Below are 17,466 nucleotides of genomic sequence, written 5' to 3'. Positions count from 1 at the left end.
TACGTAGCTTTTGGAGGAACTGTCAAGCTGTTTTCCAAAGTGGTTGCTCCATTTATGCTGCCTTTTATTTATTTTCCTTATTACAAACACTTTGTGAGCTCGGCACTCATTTACCCTTTGATCCCACTGTTTGTCATTTTATCCTCATGTTTTACTTCTACCTTAAACTCACACACATATATATACACACACACTTTTTCGAAAAGAGAAGTTAAACAGCACCTAAACTTTTCACCACAAGAGGCAGCGTGATGTAATAGAAAGCTGCCACATGAGGAGTTATACAACCTGAGCTTTAACCCCAGCTCTGTACTAGTTAGCTGTCTGAATTGAGGCCAAGCACAGGTCCTGCGGAGTTCGCAGCTTCCTTATGTAAAGTGGAAGGCCTTGCACTGAACACCTCTAAAATCCCTTCACTCTGAACTGTGCCCAGAGCTTCTCCTGTGTCTTTGTCCTTTTGCTGCTAACACTTTTCTGTTGTCCGCAAACCATCCTTCCTCCTCTGCTGGGTCACCACTGCCGTTAGCACAGCGCTCATCCCTCCCATCGCAGGTCAGAGATACTAGCTTTACGATCCCGAATACAAAAGAGTACCTGCCTCTTTCCCACTTCCCTCCTCATGATAGCAGGCAGGTCGAAAGGGTGGTTGAAAGCCGGGTACCAGAGCAGGGCTTTTGGCTGCTTAGGGGCGAACAGTTGGCCCTGACCGCTGCGGGCAGCCACTTGGAATTCTCCCGTTCTAGGGAGTCTGTGTGAGAAAAGAAAAGTCAGCAAATGTGATTGGTAAGGTTAGTTGTTTTGCAGTCAGTCTTTGTCCATCTAAGAGTGTGGATGGTTAATGTGAACATGGTCGGGTTTCACAAGTCTGTTGAATTTTAAGCTTTTTTTTTCCTCTGTCACGCACAAAAAAATGATACTCTCAAATTTTGGGTACTGTCATTTTTATATTAAATATATAACCTCGAAGGCAGGCTATAAAGTATAACTTCTTGCGTATTTTAAAGAGACGTAATACTGTAAAACTTTGAATTTACTTCCTATCATGAAGAATCAAATGACAGGATTCTTTTATATTCTTAAATGTTTGGGAGTGTGTGTTTTGCTTTAGAGAGATTACTGTGTTGCCCCAGGTTCTTTGGAGACAGAATGTTCTTAAGGTTTTTCCCCTTATTTATTCATATATCTACTCACTTGTTAATTTATAATTATTTTCCTGATAAAGTAATTGTTGTCAAGTTTATAGTTTTAGGGTTTGAGATACCAAGCTGAAATTCTAGAAGTGGTCATTTTATCTAGGATCTTTAGTGAAACCTGAGAATGATTGTTAGAGCTAAACTAATTCTTTTTAGCTGTGTTAAATCTGTGTTATTCTTCTAGTGGAAAGGTGCAGTACAAACTTAGCCCTGACAGTCTTTATAACATGCATTTTTACACTTAGCATTTGACCATTATGGGTAAGGCATTCTGGCACAATCCATTATTCCCGTTAAATATGAATTAGACACTTCAGTTATGCTTCAGATATTCGTTGGCAGGTATTTAACAGGCAGTATAAAATTTTCATTTGTTTATTTATTTTGCTACATTTGTTCTAGGTTGGTTCTTACTTGAAATCTCCAAAATTCCCTATTTGGATTGTTGGCAGTGAAACTCACCTCACCGTATTTTTTGCCAAGGTATGCTTATAGCAGGATTTTTTTTGGTTTTTTTTGTTAGTATGACATCAGGCAAACAAGTAATATAAGTCCATGTTTAGTTTGGATCTTTGTACAGACTTCAGTGTATTCCCACTGTGAAGTGGATTGTTTCAAAATCTAAAAAATTAATACTAAAGGACATACTGTTGTACTGCTTTGGTTTTGGAATCATTTCAGTAAAATCAGTCATGATTTAGTTATAATTTCTTTATCTTTTCCAACTTTAGAACTTTGGCTTTTGATTTTTTTCAGAAATCATTTGTGTTATGGTGAAAATCATTGAAATTAAATGTTTTGGGTTACTCTTTTGTAGAGAGGATAAAAATCTAACTTACGCGACATAAAACAGTTTTAGTTATAACATCTAGGAAAAAGCATTTGAAAATCTATTAATAGTTCAGTGGTATAGAAGTCAGTTGCTCTTTCAGGATGGAATATTTCCTACAGTTTTAGTAGATACAATATTACAGTATTGAAATAGATTAAATACATTTGCATATGTTTGTTATAAAATTCTTGCAACAAAACTGTTGCTAAATCCCAGCCTTTATAATATTTCTTTTTCCACAGTCGAGTGGTTAAGAACCTTGAAGTTAGAATCCCAGCCATGCCACTTCCTAACACGGGGCAGCCTCTTCCCCCATGTCTTTAAAATAGGGATTAATAATAGTGCCTTGCTCTTAGGACTGTTGTCAGGCTTAAATATTAAACAATTAGCAGTACCTAGTACAAGTTAAATGCCCAGCAAATCTTAGCTGTTGTCACCATCATCATTGCCGTTTTCATTATTCTGCATTTACTAAACATTTCTGGTACGCCTACGTAGAGTTGCTAGATGTTGGACTAAAGGAAGAAAATATATAATTATATTTTTGACGTTTCTTAATTCTGTTGCACTTTCCTGATTACTCAACGTGCTTTTTCAGCTTGTACTTGTTAGAGTACTTTATTTGTGTCTGTAAGAAGTATATGAATTGTATAAATTGTACCAAAGACTGAACTGACAGTGCTAAGTTTTGTGGATCTATTTCATTATTTATTACTGTATTCATTTTTATTGTGCTGGCAAACGTCCAGCTAGTGGATTTAGTGAAAGATACATACTTACCTTTCCTTAAACAGGGAAAGCTATAAAATACAACTGTAAGAGTACAGACCGTACTGATTGGTTACATTTCGTCTGACAGCTTTTGCTATATATTTTCCTCCTGAAGTAGAGAGGAAGAAGTTAAAAGCAAATGTAAACGACAGAACCTAAACAACTGATTCCTGCCTGAGGATTTCATCATTTGACTCATTTTAGTGTCAAGTGTTATAAATTTCCAGAAAAGGAAATCAGTTCCAATTCACATACAGAAATGTATTTTCAAGCCAATTATTATTTTTATCACCAACCCTATTCTTTAACATTAGGAAAACTAATAAATTCTATCAAACTATATGTGTCAAATATAAAAGATAGTAAGATAAAAATATTTTAAACCTTAAATTTTATGATTGATATTTAAGGAATGATTTTGTTGTCAAAACAGCAGAAGAGGTTTCGCGGGAGGTTAATAGAAGGAACAGTGTCACTTGCGCTATGTAAATATGCAGACATTTTGTTTTCAAACATCGAAATGTTAGGTATGTTGAGAGAGTCATGGGAGTGAACGATACCCGCCTTTCTGTGGAGTAGACACTCCTTACCTACCTGTCCTGGTATTCTTTGTTGTTCCCATAGCAGTGGGTCCATTGTGCTGTTGCATTTATCACATGATGCACCGTTGCTACTTCCTGCGCCTTTCTTTGCGTGGCCCGTGGTCAGCAGTGAGCCTTGTGTGGGGCAGGGACTCTCTCTTTCATCTTCTTATCCGTAGGCCTCAGCCACTGCATTGAAAAGTGGAATTGAGCCATGAAGTACATAGAAAAACTTTAAAAACCCTGCCACACCAGTTGTGGACCTGACAAAACACACTCAGCGTACACCGTGGACGTCAGTCAAGGTTTTTAAATCTGTCTTCATGTATTTGCATCCTTGAAGCTACTAATAATCCTGATAGGAAAGTGCACACACACATAAAGTGATTATAGAAAAGCTTAACGTTAAGATTTCAGGTTCTTCTACTGTTATAAATCATAAAAACCAGGTATTTCAAATACCTTATCTCTCTTTTAGAACTCTTAAATTTTGTACTGATTGTTTTGATACTTACCTTTGTGTTTTCCCCATCTGGTATATAGACTGGCACATAGTGTAGAGAACTCATTAGTTTAATGAATAAAGCCTTTGCACGAATTTTCTACAGTTGGGTTCCAGTGACATTTATATCTTCTAAAAATATTTCCTCATGACTCACTCTGAAGCTTCTTAAAAGCACGGGTACTTCCTTTTCCGTGAATTTTAGCACAATTGAATTTGGATTGCTTGAACATGTTATCTTTATAGAGTTACAGGTAAATAATTTTTCCCTTTGAAATAAAGTATTCTAAAGCTGGAAGAACATGTAAATGGTAAATAACATTGATGATACTTGATAGCATTTACTAGGTCCAATTTTAAATTTTTTTAAATGAAGCAGTATTTATATAGTTTTTACCATATAGAAAATACTGTAAATTTTGCTTTTCTTTATGTTACAACAAGATCCATTATTTGGTCACTCTTTCTTGGATATTTATGTATTTGCACAAGTAATTTTGGCTGTGGCTTTGTTTTTGTTATTCTGTTTGATTTTTGGTTTCTTTGTTTCTGGTAGGTAGGTTCACTTTATGTTCTTGGCCTGAAATGAACAACAGAGTTTTGTTCCCGGCCCCCCACCTGCCCCAGACCTTAATGTGAATGTTTATATCTTTTTCTATAAAACTGGTGTGTTTGTTTGTCTGGAAATGTATTTTGTGTGCTGATTTCTTTGTACTGATTATGATGAAGTAAAAAAACATGTTTTAAGGTCACAGTTTTCAAGGCAGTCTGTAATTTGGCATTGTAAGATGCCTTTGAAAAGCAATCGCCTTCTTCATGTGACTTACACACTGGAGGTGGTAATAGCTGCAGTTCTCTTCCTTCATGATATACCCACTTGTCAGATATTTACAGGGCGTATAATACGCGCCTGGCATTATGCAGGGTGCTGTGAATACATGGTAAGGGAAAGGATTAGGCACCTGTTTTTATGGAAGTGTGCATTTTAATGGGGGAGGCGTTAATCAAAGAGTCACACTTATAAAATTACAGCTGTGATGGATGCTAACAAAACACAGGTCTGTAAAGCTTTAAGGAAGATCAGGAACGTCTCCTTGAGGAATTGATGTTGAAAATGAGCCCTGAGGCATCAGTAAGATGAAACTACAGGGGGAGGGAAAAAAGAGCATTCCCGCCTAAAGAAACAGTTGGAGCAAGCAAACAGCCGTAGAAGAAAGGACTGTGGTGTGAACAACTGAGAGAAGAGCGGGAGCGCTGAGAACTGGGGGCGGGGCAGGGGGCAAGAGGAGGCTGCGCAAAGGTAGGCAGCGCGTGCGACTCTCTTCTAAGAGTAAGGACCGCCACTAGACTTTAAAAATCGGTGGGAGTAGTTTGCGGGGGAAGATAATGAAGGAAGGGAACAGGACTAAAAATGCATTTTGTAAAGATCACTCTGGCCAATTGTGGAAGACACACACTGAAGGATATCCTAGGAGTAGGTGAACAAGACTCCGGTAGTCTTCCTGGTGAGCAAAGAGTGTAGTTTGGTCCAGGGGAATGATGATAGAGATGGATAGAAGTACAACTGACCCTTGAACAACACCAGGTTTGAACTGAGCGGGTCCACTTACACACGGATTATTTTTCCATAGTAAATCCTACACAATTCCCAGTTGGTTGAATCCCCAGGTGGTTGAATCCATGGATGCAGAACCACAGATACAGAGGAACCATGGATACATAGGACCGATTATAAGTTACAAATGTGAGTTTTCGATGGTGCTGAGGGTCAGCGCCCCTAACCCCTGCATTGTTCAAGGATCGACTGTATATAAATTTGAGAGATTTATACCTCAGTTAAGCTAACAGGACTTGGTGATAGATTGGCTCGGATAGATGATGGGTGAGAAACCTCATGAGATGTGTGTTTTTAATGATTAGATCTCAGCAGCTTTGCACTTGTTGAATGTACCCACTCATGATTAAAGCAATTTATTTTTCTTTGGCCAAATTGACCAGGTCAAGATACTGCAATGAAACGGCCCAACCAAATAATCCCACAGTGAGGTTTCCAAGTCCTGCCCAGACAGACAGTGCTTTTTAGTTTTTCCACATATTAGCAGACCACCAAGGATCATCAGACATTTGAGGAATGCTAACGTGAAAAACAGAAATCAGGGACTTCCCTGGTGGTCCAGTGGTTAGAACCCCACGCTCTTCCTGCAGGGGGCACGGGTTCAGTCCCTGGTTGGGGAACTAAGATCCCACAAACCAAGTGGCTTGGCCAAAAAAAAGAAAAAGAAAAACAGAAATAAGAGCAAATAAGGAAAAAGCAACCGAAAAGATTAAGAGACAGTGAAGGCATCAAAACAAAACTTCAGAAAACCAAAAACCATAAGAGAAGTTATTATATCCATGAAACTATGGAGGCCATGAGGACAGAACATTTGAAGGACGAAAGAGAAACTGAAAACTTACTGAAAGAATTGAAAGACAAATTGGAGAATTCTCTTTCCTCCATCATTGCTGTAGCTTCCTAACTGATGACTAGACCATGCTGTGGCCCTTCATGGGTCTGTAGTAGCTTCTCAATTCATGACTAAAATGAGCCCATTAAAATGTAAGTCACTTCACGTCATTGGCTCCCTTTTCACTAAAAGTAAAAGTCAAAGTCCTTAGAATGACCCCCTAGGCCCTTCCTCCACTAATCAGATTCCCTGTTGCCCTCTAATCCCATTTCCTGCTACTCTCCCCTCCTGTCTTGCTTGGCCACGGTGGCCTTTCCTCTGCCTCAAAAGTGAGGCAAGCCCTCTGCCCCTGCTCTTCCCTTTAGGATCTTGCATCAGATGTCTGTATGAAGGATTCCTTCCTACCTTCAGGTCAGCATTCAAGTGTCACCTCCTTAGTGAGGCCTTCTCTGGCCACCTTTTCTAAAAGTTCAACTCCATCCTTTCCCCCTTTTCATTAACATTCTCTCTCGCACTCATTCTCGAAAATAGATTTTTTGGCGGGGTTGGGGGGGGCCATGCTGCACCAGGCAGCTTGCAGGATTTTGGTTCCCTGCCCAGGGATTGAGCCCACACCATTGGCAGTGAAAGTGCGGAGTCCCAACCACTGCACCACCAGGGAATTCCCTCAAAAATAGATTTTTAAAAAAAATATTTACATATTTATTCATTTTGGCTGCACTGGGTGTTGGTTGCGGCCTGCAGGCTCTTATTTGCAGCATGTAGACTTCTTAGTTGCGGCATGTGGACTCTTAGTTGCAGCTAAGTGGTCATTGTGGTTTGATTTACATTTTCCTCATGACTGATGATGTTGATCATCTTTTTATGTCTTTTTGGCCATTTGTGTATCTTCTTTGGAGAATTGTCTATTCAGGTCCCTTGTGTATTTTCGAATTGGGTTGTTTGTCTTTTTATTGAAATGTAAGATTTTAATAAATCCTGGTTACTAGGCACATACTATATATCTTACTTATTTGTTTTATGTATTACCTGTCTCACTAGTAAGCTTTATGACAGCAGGATTTTGGTCTGTTTTGTTTCTGTTTCCTAACACCAAGAACAGTGTCAGGCACAGTGCTCGTGCTCTATAGATTGCTGTTAAAGAAATAAATTAGCAGAAAACACTGAAGATTTATTTCACATTGTGATATAAGCATGTTGGTACTTGATAAAGGGGGAAAAGGGGACTTAAGTGTGCCAAGTTGTCTTCGATCACAAGAATTCAGTAGATCCCGGTGGTCTGACATGGGCCATACCCTGGAGGCTGCTGTGGGAGGATGGTCCGCCCCTGGTGCCTGGGTGCCCCTGAAGGCCCCCACGGTCCGTGGAGCTGATCCCGGCCATGTGGCTGACAGGTGTCAGGGATCCGGCCGGGTGTCAGGCCTGTGGCTCTGAGGTGGGAGAGCCGAGTTCAGGACATTGGTCCACCAGTGACCTCCCAGCTCCACGTAATATCAAACGGCAAAAGCTCTCCCAGAGATCTCCATCTCAACGCTAAGACCCAGCTCCATTCAACGACCAGCAGGCTACAGTGCTGGGCACCCTATGCCAAACAACTAGCAAGACAGGAACACAACCCCACCCATTAGCACAGAGGCTGCCTAAAATCATACTAAGTTCACAGACACCTCAAAACACACCACTGGATGTGGTCCTGCCCACCAGAAAGACAAGATCCAGCCTCATCCACCAGAACACAGGCACCAGTACCCTCCACCAGGAAGCCTACACAACCCACTGAACCACCCTTACCCACTGGGGGCAGACACCAAAAACAATGGGAACTACGAACCTGCGAAAAGGAGACCCTAAACACAGTAAGTTAAGCAAAATGAGAAGGTAGAGAAACACACAGCAGATGAAGGAGCAAGGTAAAAACCCACCGGACCAAACAAATGAAGAGGAAATAAGCAGTCTACCTGAAAAAGAATTCAGAGTAATGATAGTAAAGATGATCCAAAATCTTGGAAATAGAATGGAGAACATACGAGAAACGTTTAACAAGGACCTAGAAGAACTAAAGAGCAAACAAACAATGATGAACAACACAATAAATGAAATTAAAAGTTCTCTAGAAGGAATCAGTAGCAGAATAACTGAAGCAGAAGAACGGATAAGTGACCTGGAAGATAAAATAGTGGAAATAATACCACAGAGCAGAATAAAGAAAAAAGAATGAAAAGAATTGAGGACAGTCTCAGAGACCTCTGGAACAACATTAAACGCACCAACATTCAAATTATAGGGATCCCAGAAGAAGAAGAGAAAGATGAAGGGACTGAGGAAATATTTGAAGAGATTATCGTTGAAAACTTCCCTAATATGGGGAAGGAAATAGTCAATCAAGGCCAGGAAGCGCAGAGTCCCACACAGGATAAATCCAAGGAGAAATACGCCAAGACATATATTAAACTATCAAAAATTAAATACAAAGAAAAAATATTAAAAGCAGCAAGGGAAAAACAACAAATAACATAGAAGGGAATCCATATAAGGTTAACAGCTAATCTTTCAGCAGAAACTCTGCAAGCCAGAAGGGAGTGGCAGGACATATTTAAAGTGATGAAAGGGAAAAACCTACAACCAAGATTACTGTATGCAGCAAGGATCTCATTCAGATTCGAAGGAGAAATCAAAACCTTTACAGATAAGCAAAAGCTAAGAGAATTCAGCACCACCAAACCAGCTTTACAACAGATGCTAAAGGAACTTCTCTAGGCAGGAAACCACAAGAGAACGAAAAGACCTACAATAACAAACACAAAACGATTAAGAAAATGGTAATAGGAACATATATATCAATAACTACCTTAAATGTAAATGGATTAAATGCTCCAACCAAAAGACATAGACTGGCTGAATGGATACAAAAACAAGACCTGTATATCTGCTGTCTACAAGAGACCCACTTCAGACCTAGGGACACGTACAGACTGAAAGTGAGGGGATGGAAAAAGATATTCCATGCAAATGGAAATGAAAAGAAAGCTGGAGTAGCAATTCTCTTATCGGACAAAATAGACTTTAAAGTAAAGACTTTTACAAGAGACAGAGAAGGATATTACATAATGATCAAGGGATCAATCCAAGAAGAAGATATAACAATTATAAATATTTATGCACCCAACATAGGAGCACCTCAATACATAAGGCTAATGCTAACAGCCATAAAAGGGGAAACTGACAGTAACACAATCATAGTAGGGGACTTTAACACCCCACTTTCACCAATGGACAGATCATCCAAAATGAAAATAAATAAGGAAACACAAGCTTTAAATGATACATTAAACAAGATGGACTTAGTTGATATTTATAGGACATTCCATCCAAAAACAGCAGAATACACTTTCTTCTCAAGTGCTCATGGAACATTCTCCAGGATAGATCATATTTGGGTCACAAATGAAGCCTTGGTAAATTTAAGACTACTGAAATCATATCAAGTATCTTTTCCGACCACAATGCTGTGAGACTAGCTATCAATTACAAGAAAAAAACTGTAAAAAATACAAACACATGGCCGCTAAACAATACGCTACTAAATAACCAAGAGATCACTGAAGAACTCAAAAAAATACCTAGAGACAAATGACAATGAAAACACAACCACCGAAAACCTATGGGATGCAGCAAAAGCAGTTCTAAGAGGGAAGTTTATAGCAATACAATCCTACGTCAAGAAACAAGGAAATCTCAAATAACCTAACCTTTCACCTAAAGCATTTAGAGAAAGAAAAACAAGAAACCCCCAAAATTAACAGAAGGAAAGAAATCATAAAGATCAGATCAGAAATAAATGAAAAATAAATGAAGGAAACAATAGCAAAGATCAATAAAACTAACAGCTGTTTCATTGAGAAGATTAAAAAAATTGATATACTGTTAGCCAGACTCATCAGGAAAAAAATGCAGAAGACTCAAATCAACAGAATTAGAAATGAAAAAGGAGAAGTAACAACTGACAATGCAGAAATACAAAGGATCATGAAAGATTACACAGGCAACTCTATGCCAATAAAATGGACAACCTGGAAGAAATGGACAATTTCTTAGAAAAGGACAACCTTCTGAGACTGAACCAGGAAGAAACAGAAAATATAAACAGACCAATCACAAGCACTGAAATTGAGACTGGGGTTAAAAGTCTTCCAACAAGCAAAAGCCCAGGACCAGATGGCTTCACAGGTGAATTCTATCAAACATTTCGAGAAGAGCTAACACCTATCCTTCTCCAACTCTTCCAAAATATAGCAGAGGGAGGAACACTCCCCAACTCATTCTACGAGGCCACCATCACCCTGATAGCGAAACCAGACAAAGATGTCACAAAGAAAGAAAACTACAGGCCAGTATCACTGATGAACATAGATGCAGAAATCCTCCACAAAATACTAGCAAACAGAATCCAACAGCACATTAATCCAAAGAATCATACACCATGATCAAGCGGGGATTATCCCAGGAATGCAAGGATTCTTCAATATATGCAAATCAGTCAGTGTGATACACCATATTAACAAATTAAGGAATACAAACCATATGAGCATCTCAATAGATGCAGAAAAAGCTTTTGACAAAATTCAACACCCATTTATGATTTTAAAAAACTCTCCAGAAAGTAGGCATAGAGGGAACCTACCTTGACATAATAAAGGCCACATGTGACAAACCCACAGACAACATCGTTCTCACTGGTGAAAAACAAAAGGAATCCAAATCAGAAAAGAAGAAGTAAAACTGTCACTGTTTGCAGATGACATGATACTATACATAGAGAATCCTAGAGATGCTACCAGAAAACTACCAGAGCTAATCAATGAATTTGGTAAAGTAGCAGGATACAAAATTAATGCACAGAAGTCTCTTGCATTCCTATACACAAATGATGAAAAATCTGAAAGAGAAATTAAGGAAACACTCCCATTTACCACTGCAACAAAAAGAATAAAATGCCTAGGAATAAACCTACCTAAGGAGACAAAAGACCTGTATGCAGGAAACTATAAGACACTGATGAAAGAAATTAAAGATGATACTAACAGATGGAGAGATATACCATGGTCTTGGATTGGAAGAATCAACATTGTGAAAATGACTCTACTACCCAAAGCAATCTACAGGTTCAATGCAATCCCTATCAAACTACCAATGGCATTTTTCAGAGAACTGGAACAATAAGTTTCACAATTTGTACGGAAACACAAAAGACCCCAAATAGCCAAAGCAATCTTGAGAAAGAAAAATGGAGCTGGAGGAATCAGGCTCCCAGACTTCAGACTGTACTACAGAGCTACAGTAATCAAGACAGTATGGTACTGGCACAAAAACAGAAACATATGTCAAAGGATAGAAAGTCCAGAGATAAACCCACGCACCTATGGTCACCTTATTTTTGATAAAGGAGGCAAGAATATACAGTGGAGAAAAGACATCCTCTTCAATCAGTGGTGCTGGGAATACTGGACAGCTACATGTAAAATAATGAAATTAGTACACTCCCTAACACCAGACACAAAAATAAACTCAAAAGAGATTAAAGAGCTAAATGTAAGGCCAGACACTATAAAACTCTTAGAGGAAAACATAGGCAGAACACTCTATGACAGAAATCACAGCAAGATCCTTTTTGACCCACCTCCTAGAGAAATGGAAATAAAAATAAACAAATGGGACCTAATGAAACTTAAAAGCTTTTGCACAGCAAAGGAAACCATAAACAATACAGAAGAGGACCCTCAGAATGGGAGAGAATATTTGCAAATGAAGCAACTGACAAAGGATTAATCTCCAAAATTTCAAAACAGCTCATGCAGCTGAAAATCAAAAAAACAAACAACCCAATCCAAAAATGGGCAGAAGACCTAAACAGACATTTCTCCAAAGAAGATGTACAGATGGCCAACAAACACATGAAAGGATGCTCAACATCACTAATCATTAGAGAAATGCAAATCAAAACTACAGTGAGGTATCAACTAACACCAGTCAGAATGGGCATCATCAAAAAATCTACAAACAATAAATGCTGGAGAGGGTGTAGGGAAAAGGGAACCCTCTTGCACTGTTGGTGGGAATGTAAATTGATACAGCCACTATGGAGAACAGTATGGAGGTTCCTTAAAAAACTACAAATAGAACTACCATATGACCCAGCAATCCCACTGATGGACATATACCCTGAGAAAACCGTAATTCAAAAAGAGTCATGTACCACAATGTTCATTGCAGCTCTATTTACAATAGCCAGGACATGGAAGCAATGTAAGTGTCCATCAACAGATGAATGGATAAAGAAGATGTGGCTCATATATACAACGGAATATTACTCAGCCATAAAAAGAAACGCAATTGAGTTATTTGTAGTGAGGTGGATGGACCTAGAGTCTGTCATACAGAGTGAAGTAAGTCAGAAAGAGAAAAACAAATACCGTGTGCTAACGCATATATCTGGAATCTAAAAAAAAAAAAAATGGTTCTGATGAACCTAGGGCCAGGACAGGAATAAAGACACAGTCATAGAGAATGGACTTGACACGGGGAGGGGGAAGGGTAAGCTGGGACGAAGTGAGAGAGTGGCATGGACATATATACACTACCAAATGTAAACTAGATAGCTAGTGGGAAGCAGCCGCGTAGCACAGGGAGATCAGCTCGGTGCTTTGTGACCACCTAGAGGGATGGAATAGGGAGGGTGGGAGGGAGACAACCACCTAGAGGTATGGGATAGGGAGGGTGGGAGGGAGACGGAAGAGAGAGGAGATATGGGGATATATGTATATGTATAGCTGTTTCACTTTGTTATAAAAGCAGAAATTAACATACCATTGTAAAGCAATTATACTCCCATAAAGTTGTTAAAAAAAAATTATTCAATAGATCCCTAATCTTATAAATCAAGAAATAACAGTTAATGCATGCAGTATCCTATATGGAGACAAAAACAGAATAACTTGCTTTTATTCTTCTGCCTGATCAACTTAAATACATATAACATACACAGATTCTTTTTCCAGATTAGTGAATAAAAACAATTTTGATGAGTATTTGTAAGTAGACATTGTCACATTATATACGCCATCATATTTAAAATTTGCCTTCATGGTTTGAGGATGGGTAAGAAAATTGTTTCTATTCAGTGAAATAACTGTTTTGGTTTTTCTTTTTGAGATGAACAGTTTATCTTTAGGAGTCTAAGTAATTACAATTTTTTAAAAAGAGGTATAAGTTTGTCATTTTAAATTTCAGTGCCAATGTGTTTACTTAATAAAATCACTTGATATTTGAGATGTCCAATGGCCCAGAACTTATTTTTATATCATTGGAACCGTCTTCTTGACCCATAGAGAATCACTGAACACATTTTGTAGGACTGGGAGAGACTTTTCACAATTGAGTTTTATTTGAATGTCAATGTTGAAAATAAATTTAATAACCTTTATGAACAGGTTGTAAAACTTCAGATAATTTATGACCATCTTCTCTATGTAATCTTTAAAGTTTTAAATTGAACTCTGCCATGTTTTATAAATCAACTTTTCTATCCAATGTAGACACGGTCATCTTTTTAATCTTAACATCTGTGTGAAGCAAAAAATATGATATTGTGTTCTGATGTATTTTAGAGAATGTGGTTGAAAAAAATGTAGCTTGCTATCCTATGTAAATAGGAGTTTTCTACTTAATATTGAGGGGGAAAAGCACAGAATCTAACTGCAGGGACCTTTTAGGAACTCAGTCATCAAGCAGCAGGGGTTTCACAAAACCCGCAATAGAAGGTTTCCTGGTGAAGAGAGGACAGTCCAATGACACAGTAGAGACGTTCTGCATCTCCAGATTTCTGGGAAGGACTTTTTTGACACCAGCTCTGTAGGCTGGCAAGCGTCTTCTCCTTCAGTTTGCTCCTTTCTCTCCTGCACTTTCGAGAAGCACCAGAGAAAAACTCTGCAAGGCGTGTTTTCCACTGTGAAGCAGACCCTCTGCCTTCAGGGGTCCCCTAGGCTTGCGCCTGGACTTGGACTAGACCCCTTGGAAAGTGGGCACCTGAAGAGCCGTCAGGGATGCAGCATGCACTCTTGGGGGCACAGGTTCACAAGAAAGGTTTGGAATGAACCTGGGCTGCAGAAGGAGAAGGGAGGTCCTGTGAGCCATGGCCCAGAAGGGGACCGTACTTGGGTGTTGCCGTGACGATGGATGTGCCTGCAGAGGCGGGAAGAGGAGGCACCCGAAGCTCGGCCGGCGGTCTCCTCCTGCCCACTGAGCCGCACAAGTTCATAGCTCTGCCCTTGCCTTGGGCACAGCGGCAGCGCCTCTGTCCCTGGGACGTACGTGAGGGAGGGCCTCTAGAAAGGCTGCTGGTTTAGATGAAACCAGGAGGCTAAGTAAGGCTCAGGCTGTCCGCTGGAGACAGTGGCTGGGGGGCTCCTGTCTCAGCGCCGCCAGCCCCGCCTCAGCCCCCTGTATCCAGCCGGGCCAGTGGGAGAACTGGGAAGGGGCCTGCCCCCTCTTCACTGTGGCTAGTGTTTGCTAGGCCAGTTACGGTGCACCAGTGATGCAGTGTGTTCCCTCTTGTTTCCCTCCTAGTTTCCCCTTTTCAGGGTTTCTGGAGGATTTTGTTGTTGTTGTTTCTCTTCCTCTCTCATTTGCGTTTGAGAATCGTGGTCAGTGGAGCCCCGCCATCCCCTGGAGGGACGCTGTGGTTTCTGTGCGAAGAGGCACCTGCTCCCGCTTTGATGAGGGTGAAGGGCAGCGGGTTGCCGTTTGTTATATTCATGCCCCTCCACCACCACGGGCGATGCTTTAAAGGTTCAGCTCCTGTACAGAGAAGGATTTGCTAAGTTTGCAGTTGGGTGTCAGCATCAGGACCCATGGGGGTCCTCCCCACCCACGCATCCCACCGGGCACCTTGACTCTTCGAACCAAAGTTCCTGAAAGGGGCACAGCCCGGCCTGGTCCTCAACCTCAGGGGCCTGGGACCCCTGTGGCGCTTCCTGAAGTCCAGGTTGGCAAGAGACCATGGGGTCTGAGGCCAGCCGGAAGGGGGGCTCCTCCAGCAACCCAGGTGCCAGCCGGTCCCTACCTGGGACCCTTCCCTCCCACCCAGCCGGGGGGCCGGGTTCCAAAGCGGTGAGCGAGCTCGCGGACTGGCACGGGGCTGGAGGCTCCCAGCCCCGCCGGGCAGTGTGTCCAGGGCCATTCAGATGCCAAGCATCAGGAAATCATTTTGTGCAACCACCTGAAGCAGAGATATTATTTAAAAAGCATAAATTATTCTCAGTTGTTCTGTGATGATCCTGCCGTTTTCTTTTCCCCGTGACTTCGCACCAGTGATTCTTTCACATCAGGTGAATCTTGGGAAAGCCTTGGTGCCCCTCCCTCCCGGGCCCCACTCAGTACCCATGCGTGTGCACCCCCAGCCTTTCTCAGCAGTTAAGACGTTCTAGGCAATGCCATAGGCACAGCTGACTGTGTCTCTCTCTGAGTGCAAGAAACTCAAGTCATCTTAAAAAAATACAAAAAAAAATTTACAAAAAAACAAAACACACACAAAAAAATCTTTTTTAGGCCAGAGTTTTCTACAGGTACTAATAAATATTTTTCTTAATCGTTATAAGTTTTATGTGTTTGATATTTCTTAATACCAGTAGCATTAATTTATACTTCTGTAGCAACACAATATTTTTATAAACAGCCAGTGCTTTGGCTCAAGTCTCCACAAGGGGCTTATGCAGGGTTTTCTTGGGACCTGTGTACAGTGTACTGTATTTAAGAAAAAAAGTTACCTAGTGTCACCCTTGCTGTGTTAATTAACAAAAGACGTTGTTTCTGGTCTCCTGTGTCATTGGTGTGGACCCAGCAGTTATCCAAGGAGTCACGTTGCATGGGGGTTGAGTTGACGGTTCTTGTGATATGTAAACCCCCAAGACCAAACTTGAGGGTTTATTTAGGCTTTTTTTCTGTTTGTCCTTTGGATTTTTGGTTTCATTTCGTTTTGGTACCGTTTGCCATTTACAGCCAAATCAGTTTTGTGGTGTTTAAAACTTTTACTGATGTCAAATGGAGGGAAGGAACAGAAAAAAAAAAAAAAAGATTTTTACAAATGGAGGGAAGGAACAGAAAAAAAAAAAACATTTTTACGAAGTAATAAAATCTAAAACTGAGCTGTTTAAATGTTGTTCTTTTTACCTGTCTGTTCTTGTCCAAAAGTGGGACATTCCCAGGGAGAAGAGGAAGGTTCCACTTGGTTCCTTAAATCGCCAAAAGCCCCTGCCCGAAATTCAGCACCCCCTAGCCTCCGAATTCTTGCAACATTATTTCCCAGTTGGTTGATGCCAAGGCAAAAAGACATCCTTTTAATGGTTAGGGAGGATCAGTTGCTTAAATGATTTCATCTCAGTGTTGTATTTATGGTCTTACAATAAAACGACCTTTGTTGGGGGGAAAGGATGTCGGTGAGGTGAATTGTAGTACAGTGTACATAAACGGACTTCTTCAAAGAAGGAAACAATTTCTATTAAGTAGGATAGAGGGTGTTCCAAGCAGGCCTTCTGAACTATGGCAGAATAAAACCTTTGGATCTGTACCTTGTGAGGGAGCGAGCCCTGTGTGCATGGGCAGGGTATGCAGATATACCATGGTACTCTTCATGAGTTAGTTGAAAACTTGCAGATCTCCTGCACAGGTAAAAGAAATGATTTTGAATAGTTGATGCTTAAGGAATTTAGAACTTTATTGTTAAAACAAGATGGTGTAACATTTGTTTTATAATATATTAAATCTTTTCTCCTTTTAGAAGCCAGGCCTTTTCATACTGAGACATGTTAATATACTTTAAATGCTCAAATATTACCTGATAGAACATTTGGACATTTGTCCTGTTATGTTTTTCTTCTCTCTAATCATCATTTTTTCCTTTGCCTCATTGACTTCCTTTTTTATATTTGGGGCCTAAGATTAAATTACTTGGGTCACTTTCATATTTTCCCCTTGAATTGGAACTAATTACGGAATTAATTTTCAATGCAAATTCAAGACGAGGCCTTTAAATTTGAAAATATGATACTTTAATATTATTGGAATTATATATATAAAATGTTAGACA

At 40.1% G+C, this 17,466-nt stretch overlaps 1 protein-coding gene across 3 annotated transcripts in view; it reads left to right on the top strand.

Moving 5' to 3' along the window:
• Window positions 1-17,466, top strand: part of MINDY3 (MINDY lysine 48 deubiquitinase 3) — an 89,177-nt gene that overhangs the window by 40,762 nt on the left and 30,949 nt on the right. For all 3 annotated transcript variants that reach the window (XM_068561970.1, XM_068561980.1, XM_068561974.1), the window contains one exon: window positions 1,596-1,676. In XM_068561970.1, the coding sequence (XP_068418071.1) occupies window positions 1,596-1,676 (81 nt within the window). The remainder of the gene's footprint in view (window positions 1-1,595; window positions 1,677-17,466) is intronic.

This window comes from Eschrichtius robustus, chromosome 1 (genome assembly GCF_028021215.1).
Source record: "Eschrichtius robustus isolate mEscRob2 chromosome 1, mEscRob2.pri, whole genome shotgun sequence".
NCBI lineage: Eukaryota > Metazoa > Chordata > Mammalia > Artiodactyla > Eschrichtiidae > Eschrichtius > Eschrichtius robustus.
Note: the sequence above shows the minus strand (reverse complement) of the source record. Positions and strands in the feature narration are given on the sequence as shown.